Source organism: Portunus trituberculatus, chromosome 13 (assembly GCF_017591435.1).
Source record: "Portunus trituberculatus isolate SZX2019 chromosome 13, ASM1759143v1, whole genome shotgun sequence".
Taxonomy (NCBI): Eukaryota; Metazoa; Arthropoda; class Malacostraca; order Decapoda; family Portunidae; genus Portunus; species Portunus trituberculatus.
In genome coordinates, this window is record NC_059267.1 from 5,791,781 (window position 1) to 5,811,780 (window position 20,000).

Sequence of the window (20,000 nt, forward strand, 5' to 3'; positions counted from 1 at the left end):
ACAATAAAGAAGGGAGCAGTTGATCTATTTAGACATCTTGGGTTGAAAGTGAACTAAAGACCTACAACGATGTGTGAACCGGTGCCGCGACCAACACCTCTCCCATCCTCACAGCCACACTGCAACACCCACCTCCCCGCCGCCCACGCCCTTCAGTTCTCGTTGCCGCCACTCTAGTCAAGGAGGAGTGGTTACTGAGGGATTGCTACAGTTTAGGTTTACACACTATGTTTTGAGTAGTTGAATTGTTTAACACACTACGGTGGTTGTGATTAGTTGAAATGTTAGTGTTTGTTGATAATAGTGTAGCTGTGGCGTCATGAGAGAGAGAGAGAGAGAGAGTGGGAAGGTGCGGTAATGGAGATTGACTGAAGGTTAAAACTTGGAGAGGGTGTGAGGTAATGAGAGGGAGGAGGAGGGGGTTTGACTCATTCCTCTTCCTTTTTCACTGGGACACTTCATTTGTTTATCTTCCCCTTCATCGTTCTCTTCATTTTCCTTCTTCATCCCTTCACTTAAAACTGTTTTATTATTGTTCCTTATTTTTTTACCATCATTTTTTTTTTTTTTTTTTTTTTTTGCCTTTCACCTTCCCTTCAAGCTTCCTTCACTTTCTCAATTCTTTCATTTCCTTGTTAGTTTACACCTTTCCCTTCACCTCTTTTATTCTCCCTTCATCATTCCTTTCCCTCATCTTCCCTCCACTTTTTATCATTTTTCATCACAATTCCTTATCTTGGCAGAGACAGACTGAGAGACTGAGTCAAAGTCAGTCAGACAGACAGTCATGTATTGTATTAAATCACCCTGCCAGTCCTACCAAATGTTAAGTACAGGAAACACTATACATAACTGATTACATTTATTAAACTTATACATTTTTAGTTATTACACAATTTTCTTCTAGGTTGAAAATGCATCCTCTCCACACACTGCCTGGTGGTGGTGGTGATAATGGGAGCAGGAAGGAGGCGGTGACAAGTTTGAGGGTGCAAGAGAAGTGAAGGAGAGGAGGAAGTGAACACTTAAGAATGAACAGATGAGTTTTGTTTTAAACTTTTGTTCTAAGGTCTTGACCTGCTGAAGCTTTAATGGAATATTTTAACTATTATTGTGATTGTGATACAGAAGCTATATTATAAGTATACTTGTATCACTAAGTATTTTCAAGTTCAAGTTCAATTTAGGTATAATTCAAGTATTTTCAAGTTCAAATATTGGTCATTTTTTTAAATACACAAATCACCAACAATATCAAAAGTAGATAGATGTCTCGCAGACTAATTATATTTTCATTTATTCAAAATGTGGCATAGGCAACAGTGAGCCTTGCGAGACAACCTTACTATCACACACACACACAAGTGGAATAATATCAACATTGCATGAAGTTAATAATTATATTAAGATGAAGCAGCCAGACATCATGGGTATTACAGAAACTAAACTAAATGAGCCAGCAGAAAACATTTGGAGAAAGATTTTATAATGTGGTTAAGATCTAGGAATAGTAAGGAAAGAGGAGTGATGTCACTGACCAAGAAGAATAGCAGTGGAAAATGGTATGGCAGAAGTTATTAAAATTGAGATAAAAGGAAAGGGAGATGGCACAAGATTTTGCAGTAGCATATACTCACCAAATGCACCACCAAAAAATAATAAATGTTATCAAGATATAAGGAAATGTGGAGAGATTTGAGAAACTGTTCAACAATATTGCAAGAAAGTAGGAATGTAACACATGGGTAACTTCAACTGCAAGGAGGTATGCTGGAAGAACTGGACCACACAAGGAGGAGAGTTGTGGGGATATACACTACTAAACCTAATAATGACTAACACTAACACTATGACCCAGTGGAGTGGGAAAACAAGAGTTGGAGGAAATGAGGAGGCATTGAGGCTTGACCTATTGTTTACAAAAGATTGACATGTAATAAATAAATCATCAGTGCCCACTAGGTAAAAGTGACCATCTATTAACTGAATTTAGCCTGGACAGCGGCTCAACAGTAAACAGGAACAAACTTCATAAAAATGGAAGATATAATTATCACAAAGTTGAGGAAATACTTCCACAGAACATATACACTTACAAGTACACAATACATTGTATACTAATTCTAAATATTTGGCCCATTAACAGGGCTAAGTCCTGCAGCGAATTCCTCTACAATCTGTGGGGATCATGTCTTGTTTAGTTATAGTAAATTTCTTATAAAAACTATCATGCAGCGCTATACATAATTATAAATCTAATAAATTTAAGTGCTTATCTAATCTGTTTTTAAACATTGTCAAACTAGTGCTATTTACAACCCTCTCTGGCAATGCATTCCAGAAGTCTACCACCCTATGACTAAAGAAATATTTTCTTATATCTAACCTGCAGCCTTGCTTTCTAATCTTCCTGCCATGATTTCTAGTCCTACTTCCCTCCTCTAAGGTAAAGAAAGATCTCACATCTATGTAGTTTGTATCTGAGAACATTTTAAATAACTATCATATCCCCTCTTATACATCTCCTCTCAAATGAAAACATGTTTAATTGCTTTAAACTATACTCCAGGCGCTTTAATGCTGGTATCATCCTAGTTGCTCTTCTCTGAACTGCTTCTAACATGTTGATATCCTGCCTATAATGGGGTGACCAGGCCTGTATGCAATACTCTAAATGGGGCCTAACATAGGAATTATATAAGCTACGCACCACTTCCTTACTTTTATAACTAACTTTTCTATTTATAAAACCCAGGATCCTATTTGCCCAATTTCTTGCTTCTAAACATTGCTTTGAAAATTTCATAGTCCTGTCTATCACTACTCCTAAATCCTTTCCTTCCTCTACTGCCTCTAGCCAACATCCCTCCATCTCATAGTTAAAGTTTGTGTTGTCTTTACCTAAATGCATAACCTGACACTTTTAGAATTAAACTCCATCTGCCACCTGTCTGCCCATGCTATCAGCCTGTCCAGGTCTCGTTGTATTCTGTAATTGTCCTTTTCACCCTGTACTGCACATGCTATCTTAGTATCATCTGCAAACTTTGATACTTTGCTACTAATTCCTATATCTAAATCGTTAATGTACACCAAGAAAAGAAGAGGTCCTAGCACTGATCCTTGGGGTACCCCACTAACCACTTCCTTCCACTCAGACATTGCCCCATTTAATACTACTCTCTGTTTCCTATCAGAAAGCCATTCACTAATCCAATCAACTAACCTACCCCTATCCCATGTAGTCTCAATTTGTACACTAGCCTCCTATGCGGTACCTTATCAAACGCCTTGCTAAAATCTAGATATATAACATCTATGCTATTTCCATCATCTAACTCCTTGGTAATATATTCTAAGATATCGAGCAAATTTGTAAGACAGGACCTCCCTGATCTAAAGCCATGTTGGGTATCTCTAATTAATCTATTCTCATTTAAATGCTCCCAAATACTACCCTTAATGATTTTCTCTAGTATCTTACATACTATACTAGTTAAACTGATCGGTCTATAATTATTCGCATCATCCTTCCTACCTTTTTAAATATTGGAGTAACATTAGCTAACTTCCAGTCCTGAGGTATCTCAGCAAACCTAAGTGATCTTTCAAAGATTAACTTAAGTGCTTCAGAAATACTGTCTACACCCTCCCTAAGTACTCTGGCATGTAGCTCATCAGGACCACTAGCTTTCCTATCGTCTAGTTCAAGAATAAATTTCCTAATAATTCCCGGTTTTATATCAATATTTTCTAAAGCTCTTAAACTACTCGTCGCACTGTTTGTAACAGGATTTCCTATTCTTTCCCTAGTAAATACTGAAGAAAATTGTTCATTCAATAATTCTACTATGTCTTCATTTTGATCCACTACTACACCATCTTTTCTGAGTGGTCCAATCCTATCCTTATTTCTTTTATCACTGACCTTGTAATAACTATATAATTTTTTGGGATCTTTACTCCCAGCTCTAGCTAGTTTTATCTCTGCCTGCCTTACTTTTTTTTATAACCTTAATCAAATCTACATCTTCCCCATTTTTCTGCAACTCTCTGTATGCCCTCTTCTTCTCTCTGATCTGGCTACCTATCTCATGAGTCCACCATAATGGCTTCCTGTTTCTCTGCCTTATATCTTTGTAAGGGATACACTGCATCACTATACCCTTTACTACAACCTTAAAAATATCCCACATCTCCTGTGCAGTTTTATTTCCAAAACTATCTTCCCAGTTTACCTCTCCTAATAACTGACGTAACCTACCATAATTGCCTTTCTGATAGTTTGGGACTCTAGTCTTATTCACTATATTATCCCTACTGGAATTAATGATAAATCTAATTATATGATGGTCACTGTTTGCTAAAGTCTCTCCTACCTCAACTTCCTTTAAACAATGCTCAATATTTGTTAGTACTATGTCTAAAACCTTCCTCCCCTAGTAGGTTTATCTACCATCTGCACTAAATAGTTATCCTGAAAACTTTCCATAAACTTATTTTCACTAGCATCTCCTACCATCCTCTCCCAGTTTACTGACTTAAGATTAAAATCCCTAAGATAATTGTCTGACTAGTACACCCCTATTTATCTCATCTACCATAAGGTTGTCTACATCTGCTGACTGGTTAGGTGGTCTATAAAAGCTCCTACTCTAATAACCTTACTTTTGTTTACTCTAACATCCAGCCATAAGGACTCTACTCTGTTATCTACCTTAATACCATTAACCTGACTGGAAATGAAGGATTTTTTACATAAATAACTACTCCTCCACCTATCCTACCAATTCTCTGGTGTAAATACATAATGTATCCATCTACTTCATATTCTTTCCTATTTTCCTAAACTTTTCCTCATTTACCCATGCCTCTGTGACACATACAACATCTAAGTCCTCCTCAACTATATAACTAGATAACTCGTCCTTCTTGTTCCTAAGACTCCTGGCATTTACATAAAACATTTAAGTCCTGCTACCTTCCTAGATGCTGTCTCCTTATTTGGAATCCTAATCTTATTCTCTCCTATTTGCACCTGGAAATCTTTCCTAATCTTTTCACTATCTCTGTTTATCCTATCTAATTTATGTCTAACATCTTTCTTCTGGAATGCATTTGCTACCTCACCCCTACACTCCATCCCAACTCCCCCCTCCAGACATCCATTCAGCACATCCACACCCTTCCTACTCAGATGCACACCATCCCTAGCATACAAATCCCTTCGCCCATAGAACCTATCCCATACATCCACAAAGCTGACACCCACATCCCTTTTACCCGATCATTCACACCAATGGCCCTAGACAACCATTCCCTGCTAACATACACACGAGGCAAGATTCCTGACACTACACACCTCCTACCACTCTCCCTTATCTTGCCTAACATTTCCCGAAATCTTGAAGTTGAGTGGAACCAACTGTACATGAAAGTGGGATACATTTATGAACATTTATAATGAAGGGATTAACATTTATTCCTAAAGTCAGATCCAGTGAGGAGGAGAGAAAGGAAGACTGGTATAACACAAGATGTACATCAGCATAACTGAAATTTGGAGGAAAAAAGGGCATAATATTTGGGAAGAATTTAAGTGTGTAAGAAATTAATGTGTCCAAATCCTAAGAGGAACCAAAGAACTATGGGAAACGTATTTGACAAATGCAAAAAAGAGCCAAAACGTCTATAATTAAATATGTTTATGGGGAAATTTAAAAAAGCAAACAATAGATAGATTAAAAGTTGATAATGTCACATATGAGGAAGCAAGATCACAGGCAGGAATAATGAATGGGTGCTTTCAATCATTATTCACCAAAGAAAAAAAGTTTGAAGGAGCAAGAACAGGGCACAAGGATAAGATAGTGAGGGAGATCCATGTGGAAGTCAAAGAAAGGAAGATTATGAAAACCTTGGATGTGAATAAGGCTCAAGGATCAGATTTTTAGGAAGGAAAAGTCCCAATATTGTACCAATTTTCAAGGGAGGTAAAGAAGAACCTCTGGACTACAGACCAGTGTCCCTAACAAGCGTGATTGTGAAAATAATGGATGGTACAGCTAGAAGTCGCATACATTAACTGGATGACAATTTGATTTCAGAAGTGGAAGTTCTTGTCACAAACGTATTGAATTTCTACAATAGAGCAACAGATATTCAGGAAAGGGACAGATAGGTAGACTGTTTGCTTGGATCTAAAAAAAGACATGATAATCAAAAGTACCACATCAGAGATTGCTTATTTGCAGATGATGCGAAGTTACTGGAATGAGTGAAAAATGACAATGTTTTGTGAAGAAGAAACATGAATGGAGCAAGAAATGGGAAATAGAATTTAATGCAAAAAAGTGCAGTGATAGAACTAAGGAAAAGCAAAAAGAAAACAGACAAGATTTTATACACTATGGGGAGTAGAAATTCAGCAGAAACCAAAGAAAATGGTGATTTATCACCAGGAAAACTAAAACAATATAGTTGGGAATCCCAAACAAGTTAGTTACTAAGAAAAATTACCTATATAGATGATGAAAAAACTAATAGAATACATGATTCAACCTAAACTAGAATATGCTGACCACATGAAAGATAGGAAGGATTAAAAGCGCTGCAACCAAACTGGTTCCAAGTTTGAGAGACCTAACTTATGAGGACACATTAAAGATTAAAACTTTCAACACTGCAACATAGGAGAGAGGACCTAATTGCTATATACAGGGCATGGACCAAGTTGACAAAAGAAGACTTATTATGGGTGTGGGACTAAAGAAATAAACGGACTTGGATGAAATTGAAAAATACTGTGCAGAAGACATTTCTTATATCTTCCAAACAGAAGCATACAAAATATGGTATAATTTTGATAAAACAGTGGTTTAAGCAATATGAATGAGTTTAAGGCTAAACTGGACGACTATAGATATGGAGACAGGACAAACGAGCATAGTTCTTTTCCTGTAAGACAACTAGGTAATGAACACACACACTCTTGCATAGGTGGTATGTTAGAGAGACTTGTCTTAGGAATAATAACTTATTCCTAAATTTCTCTTTAACTAAGGTTAGTTATAACGGTTTTCCATTTTCCAGCTTCTAAAACCAAACCGTGAAAGACATGCAGCCCTGAAATGAGAACTTCAGGAGTCCACCACAGAAAAACTGACAGGGAAGTGTCACCACCACCTGTCATGGCTGCAGCTACAGATTGACTAAAATGGCCTGCCTCAAGACACCCCAGCTCACTACTCAAAACAAGGATAAAAGTTTGCCTGCATCAAGACACCCCAGCTCACTACTCAAAACAAGGATAAAAGTTTCTCATAGGAAAATATGGACTGATACAACAGTTTCCAGAGTACATCAGTTGGGCTGGCATATTTGAGGAGGAAGGGGAACAATGAAATTAGGCAAATATCCAGCCAGAAATCCTAAATAGCTGTTTAAGTAATTAAATCAATGAAGAAAAAGGCAATATCCAGCCAGAAATCCTAAATAGCCTTAAAACCTAAGTAATTAAATCAATTAAGAAAAATACATGTTCCTGTTGTATGTAGTGCAGCAGAATCAATGAAAAAAGTACATGTTTCCAAACAATCTGTTATTCACTCTCCATGCAGTCCTCGGAGCATATTCAGGGGAAAAAAAACACTAACTAGCTAGACAAGAATACCCCAAAAACTGTCCCAGCAGCTCAAGAAGCTGTGTGGTCTGATCAGCAGCTTCCCAAGTTTGTGTGCACCATCACCCTCCCTGCCCAGGACATCCCACCCCTTCTGCTGAAGAGGATAAAAAAAAAGTGGCTTGCCTAAATAACTGTGGTGTGGATTCAACATCATCCTCAGTTTCCACTGCACCAGTTGGATGGTAAGTGAGCCCTAAATGGCCTGAAACATTTAGGGGTCACTTTTATCATCAAACTAGTGCAATGAAAACTCGGTAGGCTGTGGAATGAACACCAGCTTTAGGCGAGCCACTCTTGTTATCTTCTTCAGCATAAGCAGGGGTGGGGTGTCCTGGGTAGGGAGGATGATGGTCTAAATGCATGCACAAACTTGATTCGGGTGTGGGCATCCTGGTCTAAATGGTGCACAAACTCGGGAAGCTACTGATCAGACCACAGCTTCTCGAGCCACTGGGAGCCACTAATGTAAGCCCTTCAAGTGGTGAGGTATGAAGGGTGTCCTGTACAGGTGAGATGCAGATTCCACTGGAGCAAGGAGACTGGTAAATCAGCACCACATCCATGCAGACAATACTGGTGCTGCTCGCAAGCCTGTTGAGAAAGACAATACAGGTTTATTATTATAGTTGTGCCAGATTAACTTGATACTTTGGGCATTACCTGTATCTGTCACTCCATGCTGTCACATTTACAATAAGGAAAGTTAGTACATCAATGCCTATGGTTGGTGGAAAGAGAAAGACTGTTGAAGATTGCCAGGTTATCAGATATCTGGAGATTAGTGTAGGGAATTAAGACATGTTAATAAATGCAGTGTTTGTGATTAAAGGGGAATGGCGTAACTTAGAAGCACAGCCTGTCAACTCCAAGGGCTCAATTCTCCTGGCCTAGCAACAAATATTACAGCCATTAAGATAACCAAGTGAGAGCTGCAAGTTAAGAGTGATAAGTACAAGTTAAACATTTGTGAATTCTTGACCTACAATATGATGAAGTTGTCCAGAAATATTTCACAGAGCATTAACAAAACTTGTAACATTGACGAGAGAGAGAGAGAGAGAGAGAGAGAGAGAGAGAGAGAGAGAGAGAGAGAGAGAGAGAGAGAGAGAGAGAGAGAGAGAGAGAGAGAGAGAGAGTGCGAGAGAGAGAGAGAGAGACTACGATCGAACTATCGTGCGACGGACAAAATCGTTACCATATCACAGGAGAAGCAGGATAACGTCATAAGCGGTGAAACGATGGAAGCGGATCTGGCAACAAGCAGTGGTTCCAGATGAGGGTGTTTACCACCGTTTCGAATCTGCTCACAGGGCATAGACCGGTGGACAATGTTCGAAGGTAATGTCCAAAGGTGATGTCCGTTGGTAACTCAGGCCCCGACTTCTTTGATTTCCCCAGTTTACGTAGCTCTCGCCTATATTGACTATGGATGGATTCTATTTTTTCTTCACTTCAGAAGCAGTAACAGATAATCCACTTCTATTCATTCCCGCCGTTATTTCATTGATGGTCGCGACACGTTTGTTTCTATCCTTGTACACATCAGCCTTGACATTCCATAAGCATGATTTTGCCGGTATAGTTTTATTAGTAGCAGGGTCTCTTTTCTGTCCCAGTGGCAACTTTTCTCCTTGACTGAGGTACTGCTGGCCATGTTAACAGGACAATTGAGACCTAGTGAACTGACGGACTTTGAAAATCCTGTAACCAAGTGACTTTGTTCATCGTGTACCTGGCAGCATCGTATACTTCCACACCAGACAGTGTGTGACGTTTCGATGCTGTGAACACGGACAGTGTCCGGTACACCACTTGGTGCTCGCTTCTGACGTCATTAGCGAGCCTTTTCGCTTTCCACTGCTAGTTGGTAACAATTATGTCCGTCGAACATTGTTCGATCGTGTGAACGCACATTAAAGTATTTTTACACCATAGAAACACCTCTTCTCCCTCACAAGTGATCATTCATGCCCTCACCCTCTATCCCTCTTCCACACTGATCTGTGCTCCAAATTATGAGAGGTTATCCTGGGGCCCTGTGGCAGCATTTCTTCCTCTTGTCTCCTGCCACACTCCACACACTGGCAGGACATCTACTCACTCCAAGGCATCATATCATTGCATCACACCCACACCACTGCAGTCAGGTTATGGGTGTGCCATGCTGTGGTGGTAGAAATGAGGTAGAGATGACAGAAATAGTGATAAGTGAGTATTTTGTGTGAGGATGTCGGGATATTTGTTTTTGCTAATTTTTTGGTGATAAAGAGCAGGTGAGGTGTGGTTACTGTGGTAGGTGGTTTGTCTTGTGGTAAGGATCAAAACACAAGGGTACAAGTGCAGGAAGCCATTAGTCAGGTGGCACTATCTATGTGAAATGTCTCTTTGTTTGTCTAATTCCACCTTGCCTGAGGCAGTGGCAGAGTGGATAAGGTGGTGAGTGTGGGATCAGGCCGATGTCCACGCATAGGTTCGAATCCCACCACATACCGCTTTGCAGCTATCCCATTTGTCAAGTGGTTTAAAGTTATCTATATGTCACCATGATACCCAGGTTCTAGGGGGTTACACCAAAGATGAGCATGGATGGTGATATGGGCCCCTAATATGGGTATCACTATTAATAAAATTGCCTGTACCACCAATGGGCAGAAGCTTAACAGTGCTTCCCACATAAACTCTGCAAGTTTGCCTACAGGTGTTAAGAGGCCATAACAAAAAAAAATTAATGCAAATTCGTTCATTCTCTCTCTCTCTCTCTCTCTCTCTCTCTCTCTCTCTCTCTCTCTCTCTCTCTCTCTCTCTCTCTCTCTCTCTCTCTCTCTCTCTCTCTCTCTCTCTCTCTCTCTCTCTCTCTGATTAAATGACAGCAGGAGCCTCAGCATCCTAAGTGATGACCCTAACAGAGGCACAGCAGACTGGCAGGGTGAGGTGAGGCAGTGGGCCGTCACCCTGCCCCTGACCAGACCACAGGTGTAGGGTGTGGTGGTGGTTTTGAGGTACCCTATCAGCAGCCTGTAACAATAGGTAGGGTGAGACAAGGCCAGGTTAGGGTGAGATTTATTATCATTATTTTTTTTTTTTTTTTTTTTTTATGTAAGATGGGAAATTTAGCCAAGGGTAAAAAAAATATTTTAAAAATGCTCATTTAGATGCCAGCCCCAAGCAGCTCCAAGAAAGAGAGAATTAGCCAAAAGAATGGAATAAATGTCTTGAAACCTTCCTCCCTCTTAAATGAGTTTAGGTCATAGGAAGATAGAAACACAGAAGCAGGCAGGGAGTTCCAGTGTAGACAATCTGGTAAAGTTGAAACAGACTAATACAGGGATTTCTCAAATTATGTGAGAGATACATTCCTGAAGGGATCGTGAGAGGTAAAAATGCCATCAAGTGAACACAATTATTGAACTAAACTGTACAGAAGATACCAAGTCTGGAGGATTACATTCAGCTGACTTTAAGTAGGATACAGCATGTTGGCAGTACACACGGGGAACACCTGGTGACGCCGCATCAAGGAACTAAACCAGCCACACAACTTGATTTTCTTGAGATCGTGTTCTAATAACCTGTGCAATATGAAAAAATAAATAAGTTTCTTACCTCATGTTATTACAGAATCATACATTCCAAACACAAACTGAGAACCCTGTACACATTAAATTTCCTACACACACACACACACACACACGGAAAGTGGCGAGGCAAATGGGCAAGCCTCTTCATGTGTAGCCCCTGTTCACCTAGCAGTAAATAGGTATGGGATGTAACTCAAGAGGTTGTGGCCTCTCTTCCCCGGTTGTGTGTGTGTGTGGTGTTTTGTGGTCTCAGTCCTACCTGAAGATCAGTCTATGAGCTCTGAGCTCACTCCGTAATGGGGAAGACTGGCTGGGTGACCAGCAGACGATCGTGGTGAAAAAAATTACACACACACACACACACAAAATCTCTCTCTCTCTCTCTCTCTCTCTCTCTCTCTCTCTCTCTCTCTCTCTCTCTCTCTCTCTCTCTCTCTCTCTCTCTCTCACACACCAATGTGGAGGGAATCTTTAGGGGGTGTGTGGAGGGATGTTCTTTAAGTAATCCACCTCCACCACTTCATTCAGGCCCCTCCAGTAGATCAACAAGCTTGCCACACTGCAGCTGCCCCTTCACCGTGACTCCGAACAGGTTTCTTGGCGAGTCCGAACCTGTGGAGAAGGCATTAGGGTAGAGTAGGGTAGGGTACATTAGGTTAGGCCAAGAGGTGATGTGCAGAGAAGGGCAGGACAAGGAAAACACTGGAAAGACAAGACAAGACCAGGACAAGACCAAAGGGAAGAAAAGAAATACGTACTAGGTAATAAATTAGCTCGGTATACCTAGTGGTAATAAAAACAATACTCCTAAATGTGTCGAGTGTCAAGTGTCACAATTCTTAATACCTTAACCTCTTCAGTAGCATGACACATTTTCATATTCATTATGCTTACTATTTGGTGATTTAATAGAGCTTCAGAAACTTATGTGGGGATCAAAATAGTGAAGACTTGGGCCATTAATCTTCTGATCTCCATATACAGTTCATGATGTAACTAAAATTGTTTAATCATACCTAAAATTCAAGGAAAAGATGAGGAAAATTATAAAACGTACAAAGAAACAGTAAAGTAACACCAAACTTACCGCCAATGGTCCTGCTTGGGGACACACTTGACACACACACACTGCCTCCTGCCTCCGCCGCCACCACCACCCGCCTCCACTCACCCATGCCGCTGCTGCCGCTCATCTCTGGTGAAAAGGTGCGCCAGTTTATAATGAAGGTTGGTCAGCTTTGGTGAGATGAAGGGCAGATTATAATAAGTAGTAGAGATGAAAAGAAGAGGAAGAGAAGAAAAGAAGGAAAGATGAAGGGAAGGGAAGGGAAGAGAAAGGAAGGGTTGAGTTGGGTTACATTAGGTTTTTTTTTTTTATGCAAAAGGGAAGGCTGCCAAAGGCAACAAAATATTAGAAAAAAAGGCCCACTGGAACTGTAGGTTCCCTAAAATGTCAAAATAAATCATCCAAAAGCCAGTGACAAATGTCTTGATACCCCTCTCTTAAAAGAGGTCAAGTCGTAGGAAGATGGAAATACAGAAGCAGGCAGGGAGTTCCAGAGTTTACCAGTGAAAGGTATGAATGATTGAGAGTAGCTACTGGTTAATTCTTGTATTAGCGGGTTGGACAGAATAGGGATGAGAGGCCGCAGGAGGATGGGAGGCATGCAGTTAGCAAGATCAGTACAACAGTTAACATGAAAATAATGATAAAAGACAAAGAAATGCAAAATTTAGCAGTGATAAAGAGGCTGAAGACAGTCAGTCAAGGAGGAGGTTTGGTTAGGTTAAGTTTTGTTTGATTAAGGAAAGCAAAGGGTTAGGTTAGAATAGGTTAAAGAAAGGGAAGGGGAGAGAAGCAAGGCGAAGAATTAAGTTAGAATAGGTTAAAGTATGGGAAGGGAAGCAAAGGGTTAGGTTAGAATAGGTTAAGGCAGGTATGGGTCCATGCGATGCATGCGGCCCAACAAGAGTTAGCAAATTTGAAAAAGAAACTTAATAAACATATAATATTGTGAGTATTTAATTTTTTCCCACAAATGTGCAAATGTCTGGGAGAGTGGGTTTTCTTTAAAAGCCTTTTATTTTGTATTTCAAATATTTATCATTTGAGTTAATATACTATGCACCCCTGTAAGATTGTGATTTGTTTTAATGTGGCCCTTGCACTGAAATGTTTGCCCAGCCCTGGGTTAAGGGAAGGGAAGGTTAAGTTAGACCAGGTAAATGGAACAGGTAAAGTGAGCAAAATAAAGTTATTTGTTTTCGTATCTTCAGTGGTCACATGAAGCACTGTGCCCTCAGACAAGCAAGTGTTGAGGTGATCTGCAGTTCAAGTCTGGTATTTACTGTCCTGTGAAGCATGGCACCATCTGTCACTGAAGCTGTAGCAGTGCACCACAGACTACATCTCACTTCTTGCCTGTTTACACCATTTCTAGTCCCACTTTAGCCACAGTTAAATTACACACTGCTAAGTTAGCCACTTCAGTATCAGGGCACGTTTTCATACTCATTCTGCTTAACATTTGGAGATTTTATACAGCTTCAGAAACTTATGAGGGGATTAAAATAGTGAAGACTGGCCATCAATCTTCTAACCTCCATAGACCCTTCTTAATAACAATAAAATCATCTAATCACACCCAAACAATTCATGATAACAATGTGTTCCAAAACTGCACGGGTTAAGTTTACCTCATGAGAGGGTCGAAAAGGTTCCGGGGTTTAAGAGGTTGAGGAAGGATAGGCTGAAACTTCACATTTACCCGAAGTCTGTCTGAAAAGTGAACTTGGCGTCCTGACCAGCCACCTCATCGCCTTCAACTCGGTCAGGCGTCTGTCAGTCTGTGTGTGCCACCTCGCCTCCCTTCACTCTCCTGGTGGTGCCACATATTTCTGCTTTCATTTCCAGTCACAGTTAGTTACTCCGGCGACCCTTCTTGTGACCGCTTCCTGCATTTTTTTTCTTTTTTTTTTTTTTTATTGCTTATATAGGTCCTTCCCTTCAGTGTTGTGCTCAGGTCCTTCCGCTATCTGCAGAAGGAAAGCGACGAGGAGCACAACACGGAACAAACATATCTATACGACCTATTCCTTTCCCTATACCTCTTTACCAGGATCTACTTCATTGCACTTGCTAATTACTATCCTCTCTTTTTATCTTTCCTTTTCTTTGATAGAGGCACATACACACAAAATAGATAAATGCAGATATGGAGACAGAACACTATGAACCCTGCTCGAACCCTGTACAATACACCTAGGTAAATACACAGGGAATGACGGAAAAGTTATCATGTTATCAATTAATATATCAAATTATACAAATATCCTACCTTCCTAACCTACACTTTTCACCTCAGACGTAACACACCTCCTAACCTACCCATTACCTACCCCACACATGACAACACCCTCTCGCTTCATCTATTACTCTATTTTACCCTAACATCCCTAGTTATTATAATGTCAATCCACTGACAGGCGGCACACACCCCTGTGAAGAGATAGGTAGATTATTAAGTCTATTCTCTTTTCTCTCATTTGTTCGTCTGTTATCCCTGTTTCTCTCTTCTCCTCTCATTTGTTTGTCTTTACTCGCTGATTCTCTTTCTTCCATTCATCCCTGCTTCTCTTTCATCCTCGTTCGTTCGTTCATTATTATCAAGTTTCTCTTTTCTTCTTTATTTCGCCTACTAATATTACTACTTCATTTTCTTTTCTTTTTTTCGTTTCTTTACTATTATCCTTGTCTTTTCTCCTCGCTTTCATTCGTTTTTATTCCTTCATCCTGTATCGTTCCTTCGTCCTCTAAATCATTACCCGTAGCGGCTTCTAAGTATCTGCAGGTTTGATTAACTATTACTGAGTCCTGAAGGTTACCTTAGAGTGCGTTGGCGCGAGTTAGGAGCGTGAAATGCTGTGTTATCCATCATATCACCACTACCACCTTGGTGTTGAGTGTGTTGTTATTGCGAGTCACTGCAAATGTTGCCTCCTTCACTGTGTGTGTGTAAGTTTCAGTGGAGGGTAGGTTGGCGGCGGCGGTGGTGCTAGAATGTTTTCCTGCACACACAGTATGAGACACAGCGTTAAACACTAGACACACCACAACAGCAGCAAGACATACTGTACACTAACACAGCACCGCAAACACTTACTAGTCACACACAACAGAAGGGTCACTTCCCGCTACCCACCACCACCACTACCACCACGGACACTGGCGTCAAAATTCACTGACTGACTGTGGTCTGGTCGTGGACTTGTGGGTAGTGGCCACCACCGCCGCCGCCGCCACGGCCCCACCAGGACAAAAGTCACAAAACAAACACAAATCTCATCTTTCTGTTTCCCGTCAGACCTCCCCACTGAAACTATATAATGTCAATCCACTGGCACCACACCCCTGTAAAGAGCTTGTTACATTGTTAAAGCTTATTCTTTTTTTCTCTCATTCGTTCGTCTCTACTATTATCCCTGTTTCTCTTTTCTCTTCCCATTCGTTCGTATACTATTATCCTTGTTTCTTTTTCCTCCTCTCTTTCGTTTGCATACTATCATCACTGCTTCTCTCTTCTCTCGTCTGTTATCCAGTTTCACCAGTATACAAATCATGACTGGGGCGGGGTCGGGGTATTTACCGTGCTTTTGGCAGGAAGTGATCAATAAACTTCGTCAAACACTACAGTTACTTCAGAATTACCTTTGGGATGCTTGAATTACCTCAGAATTACCTAGAAAACTCATTACCTCAGAATTAAATAAAAAATGGTGAGATTACACTGCTCTGTGGTAATTACCTAAAAAATGAGACCCTGTGTCCTCCCCTACCACGGTCACTCCGGCCCTCTGTCACTCCGGCCCACCAGCCTAACAGAACAATTTTTAGTCTAGTTACCCCTTCAATTCACCGCTAGGGAGTATTTTCAACCCCTTTAATACTGAGACGCATTTTTACCTTGATTTTTGGGGTGTGATTAGACGATTTTATTTGCATTAGAAAGGGTCTATGGAGGACAAAAGATGAATTCTAATCTCAATAAATGCTTCTGAATCTGTATAAAATCATCAAATACTAACCAGAATGAATGTCAAAACGCGTCCTGGTACTGAAGGGGTGAAGCATTTACAAGACGGAATGGCATGAAACAGAACAGATCTTGAAAGGTGTCTCAGAATGGCCAATGATTGATGATATGACGCTGCTTTATAAGATGTTTTTTTAATGGTTTTAGTGACAGATCAACAACATTTCTACCTTACTGACGAGAGAGAGAGAGAGAGAGAGAGAGAGAGAGAGAGAGAGAGAGAGAGAGTGGCAATGTTAATGCTTCCTGTCGGTCACTTTTATGTAGAAGAAAAACGTGTCCGTGAATGTGTGTGTGTGTGTGTGTGTGTGTGTGTGTGTGTGTGTGTGTGTGTGTGTGTGTGTGTGTGTGTGTGTGTGTGTGTGTGTGTGTGTGTGTGTGTGTGTGTGTGTGTGTGTGTGTGTGTGTGTGTGTGTGTGTGTGTGTGTGTGTGTGTGTGTGTGTGTGTGTGTGTGTGTGTGTGTGTGTGTGTGTGTGTGTGTGTGTGTGTGTGTGTGTGTGTGTGTGTGTGTGTGTGTGGTTTACGTAATTAAGCACGAATGGAGCCCCTTCCCCTCACCCCATCCCACCTCTCTCTCTCTCTCTCTCTCTCTCTCTCTCTCTCTCTCTCGGTAACCGTCAAAATGGCCACTCGACCAGGTAAATAAGATAGCAGTCATGATAATTACCACAGCCGCCTTGCTAACTATTATGAATCTAGAACAGGCTCCCCTTCAATGCAGAACAGGAGGAAAAAGAAAACGAGATGCGTGTTTTCTTTTTTTTTTCTTTATCAATTATGGAGATTTGAGGGGAAGTGAAGGAAGGAATGGAATGTTGACTTTTTTTTGGGGGGAGAGGTTGAATGTATTGGGTGTTGTTGTTGTTGTTGTTGTTGTTGTTGTTGTTGTTGTTTTCATTTCTCTATTCCTTTAATCTTTTTCCCTCAATCAGTTCTTTTCCTTCCTTCATTGTTGTTGTTGTTGTTGTTGTTGTTCTATTCCCTCACTTTTTTTTCTTCCTTCTATCTTTCTTCATTTTCTTTCCTTTCCTGCATTTCATTCCCTTTTCTTTCCTCTCCTCTCTCTCCTTCCTTTTGTCTTCCTTCCCTATATTTCCTTACACTAAGTCAAATTCCTTTTCATTCTTCCTTCCTTTATTACCCTATCTTTCCTTTTTCCTTTCATATACCTTCCCTCTCCCTTACTCTCCATCTTTTTCCTTCCTTTCCTTCCGTTCCCTTTACTTCTCTGTTTTTCATTCTCTTTCCCTTCCTTTCCGTTCTCTTTCATTTATTTTCCTTCTCTTACTTCATTTCCTTCCTTTTCCTTTCCTATCCTTTCCAATTCTATCCTTCCTTTCTTTTTATTCCTTTACTTCCTGCCCTTCCCTTCTCTGCATTTCATTCTCTCTCCTTTCCTATATTTTCCTTCTCTTACTTCATATCCTTCCCTTTCTTTTCCTATCCTTCCTTCGCCTCGCAATCAGCCCCTTCTGAACCACGCCCTACCTCACTTTTCTCTCTCTCGGCCCCTACAGGTACCACAGCGCTATATTTGGGAGTGTGAGATAACTCTAATTAGTGGAGGGGGGGCTATCCGCTTACCTGTGAGGTGATGGACGTGCGGGAATACCTGTCCTGCTCACCTGAAATACAGAAATAATAATAGAAAAGGTGGCTATTTTGCACGGGTGGAGAGAGCTGTACTGACACAGCTGGAAGTGGGCGTGGCTCAGGACGAGAGAGCACTCACCTCTCACCTTCTCGCCCTCCAGAGAGCCACGTCCCAGGAATACACCACCAGACCGAGAGGAGGACTTGCAGGGCTGCAGGAGAGGAGAGGACAAACAGAGGCCACCAAGAATCCATCCCTCCCTCAGCAAGCAGCAGTAAGGAGAGGGCAGTTGCTGGCTTCCTTGTTTGCTGGAAAAATGAAGGTGGGGAATCCACAGCAGCCACCGCCTCAGCTGGTCCAGCAATGTGAGAGACTGTCAGGTGGAGAGCAGGTGAAGCGATTATTGAGACATCAGCCCGCAGGAGAGGAGAGGAGAGGAGACCAACAGTTTGGGTTCAGACCTGGAAGGTCAACCTCCGACCTAGTGGTTGCTTTGGACATAGCTGGAGCTTTTGATAAAGTATGGCACAACGGATTACTGGAAAAGCTTCGTGCTAAAGGCATCCAGGGTGGCTTGCTACGAGAGAGAGAGAGAGAGAGAGAGAGAGAGAGAGAGAGAGAGAGAGAGAGAGAGAGAGAGAGAGAGAAGTGACATTCGCGCCGGAGAAGACATTCTCCTAGTCGCCATGCAGGTTTCCTCCTTTCCCTCAGGCACAGGAGGAGGAGAAGGAGAAGGAGGAGGAGGAGGAGGAGGAGGAGGAGGAGGAGGAGGAGGAGGAGGAGGAGGAGGAGAGGAGGACAAGGAGGTCAAAATTACACAGAAAAAGACACAAAATTACTTTATAACCCAACCACACCCAGCCACCCACCGCCACACACGCATGCACACACGCACGCACTCACAGACGGACACAAACGCACGCACACGCACGCACATGTACAAACCTACTTGACCATCGCGATCAATGAATGGACTTGCTCTCTCTCTCTCTCTCTCTCTCTCTCTCTCTCTCTCTCTCTCTCTCTCTCTCTCTCTCACTGGAACAAAAGATTTTGAAGTAATTTTTCTTTTATCTTTCAAATTAAAAATGTGTCCTTTTGTTAAGCATCTGATTATTGTTATTGTTATTATTATTATTATTATTATTATTATTATTATTATTATTATTATTATTATGAAATATGTTATGCAACTCTGCTTACTACTACTACTACTACTACTTACTACTATTGTTACTACTACTGCTACTACCACTACTACTACCACCATTACTATTACCATTACCACTACCACCACCACCACCACCACCATTACCATTACTACTACTCACTCACCACCACCACCACCACCACCATTACTACCACCATTACCACCACCACCACCACCACCACCACCACCACCATCCCATTGCTGCCACCACCACCACCACCACTACCTACTACTCACCACCACCACCACCACCACCACCACTACCACCACCACCACCAATACCACCACCAACTAATAATAATGATAATAATAATACTTCTAATACTATTACTACCACTACTACTACCACTACTACTACCACAACTACAACTACAACCACTACTACTACTATAACCACTACTACTACTACTACTATTACCACTACTACTACTACTACATCCTCCCAGTACACCCAATGACACACCAGTACACCTTACATAGTGCCCCAGTACGGTACACCCCCCAGTTCATGTGATACCCCACCTCCAGGTACGCCCCTGTCTCACCTTCACCCCAGTACACTTCACACCCGTCCCAGTACACACCAGTCTTTAGTACACTCCCCCTACACACTCCCAGTACATCCCAGCCGCCGTTTCAGTCCCAGTACACTTCACACTCCTCCCAGTACACTCTACCCCTTCCCAGTCCATCTCAGCCCTTCCGCCACCTCCCAGCCACTCCCCGGTTCCCAGTGTTGTCCCGGCCGTGGTCTTTAAAATGCCATAGAATTGTTTTGATATCATTTGCATTTTATCGCAGTCTCCCCCGTGGCGACTCCCTCACTAATGAATTTCGTTT

The 20,000-nt window shown here is 41.4% G+C and overlaps 1 protein-coding gene and 2 long non-coding RNA genes across 5 annotated transcripts in view; 1 reads left to right on the plus strand and 2 right to left on the minus strand.

The window, feature by feature from the left end:
- Nucleotides 1-7,386, plus strand: part of LOC123503094 — an 8,202-nt gene extending 816 nt beyond the window's left edge. The window contains exons 2-3 of the long non-coding RNA XR_006674325.1: nucleotides 908-1,000; nucleotides 7,093-7,386. This is a non-coding gene — a long non-coding RNA (uncharacterized LOC123503094). The remainder of the gene's footprint in view (nucleotides 1-907; nucleotides 1,001-7,092) is intronic.
- Nucleotides 7,387-7,905: 519 nt separating this feature from the next.
- Nucleotides 7,906-10,411, minus strand: LOC123503093. The gene is made up of 2 exons (XM_045252519.1): nucleotides 9,662-10,411; nucleotides 7,906-8,275 (listed from the first exon to the last, which is right to left on the minus strand). Exons 1-2 carry the CDS (start codon nucleotides 9,775-9,777, stop codon nucleotides 8,080-8,082), a joined length of 312 nt encoding a protein of 103 aa, XP_045108454.1. The 5' UTR covers nucleotides 9,778-10,411; the 3' UTR covers nucleotides 7,906-8,079.
- A 134-nt stretch (nucleotides 10,412-10,545) lies between these two features.
- Nucleotides 10,546-20,000, minus strand: part of LOC123503095 — a 31,660-nt gene continuing 22,205 nt past the window's right edge. The window contains exons 3-8 of one of the 3 annotated variants that reach the window (XR_006674327.1): nucleotides 17,941-17,981; nucleotides 13,960-14,298; nucleotides 12,350-12,457; nucleotides 11,717-11,874; nucleotides 11,113-11,253; nucleotides 10,546-10,699 (exon numbers count right to left, since the gene is read on the minus strand). This is a non-coding gene — a long non-coding RNA (uncharacterized LOC123503095). The other 2 variants (XR_006674328.1, XR_006674326.1) reach the window with 2 other exon arrangements.

Coding starts and splice junctions, on each gene's coding strand:
- LOC123503093 (XM_045252519.1), bottom strand. CDS start 9,777: ATGTCCTGCCAGTGTGTGGAGTGTGGCAGGAGACAAGAGGAAGAAATG. Junction 8,276..9,661: donor GTGTGGAAGAGGGATAGAGG/GTGAGGGCATGA, acceptor CTTTCTCAACAG/GCTTGCGAGCAGCACCAGTA.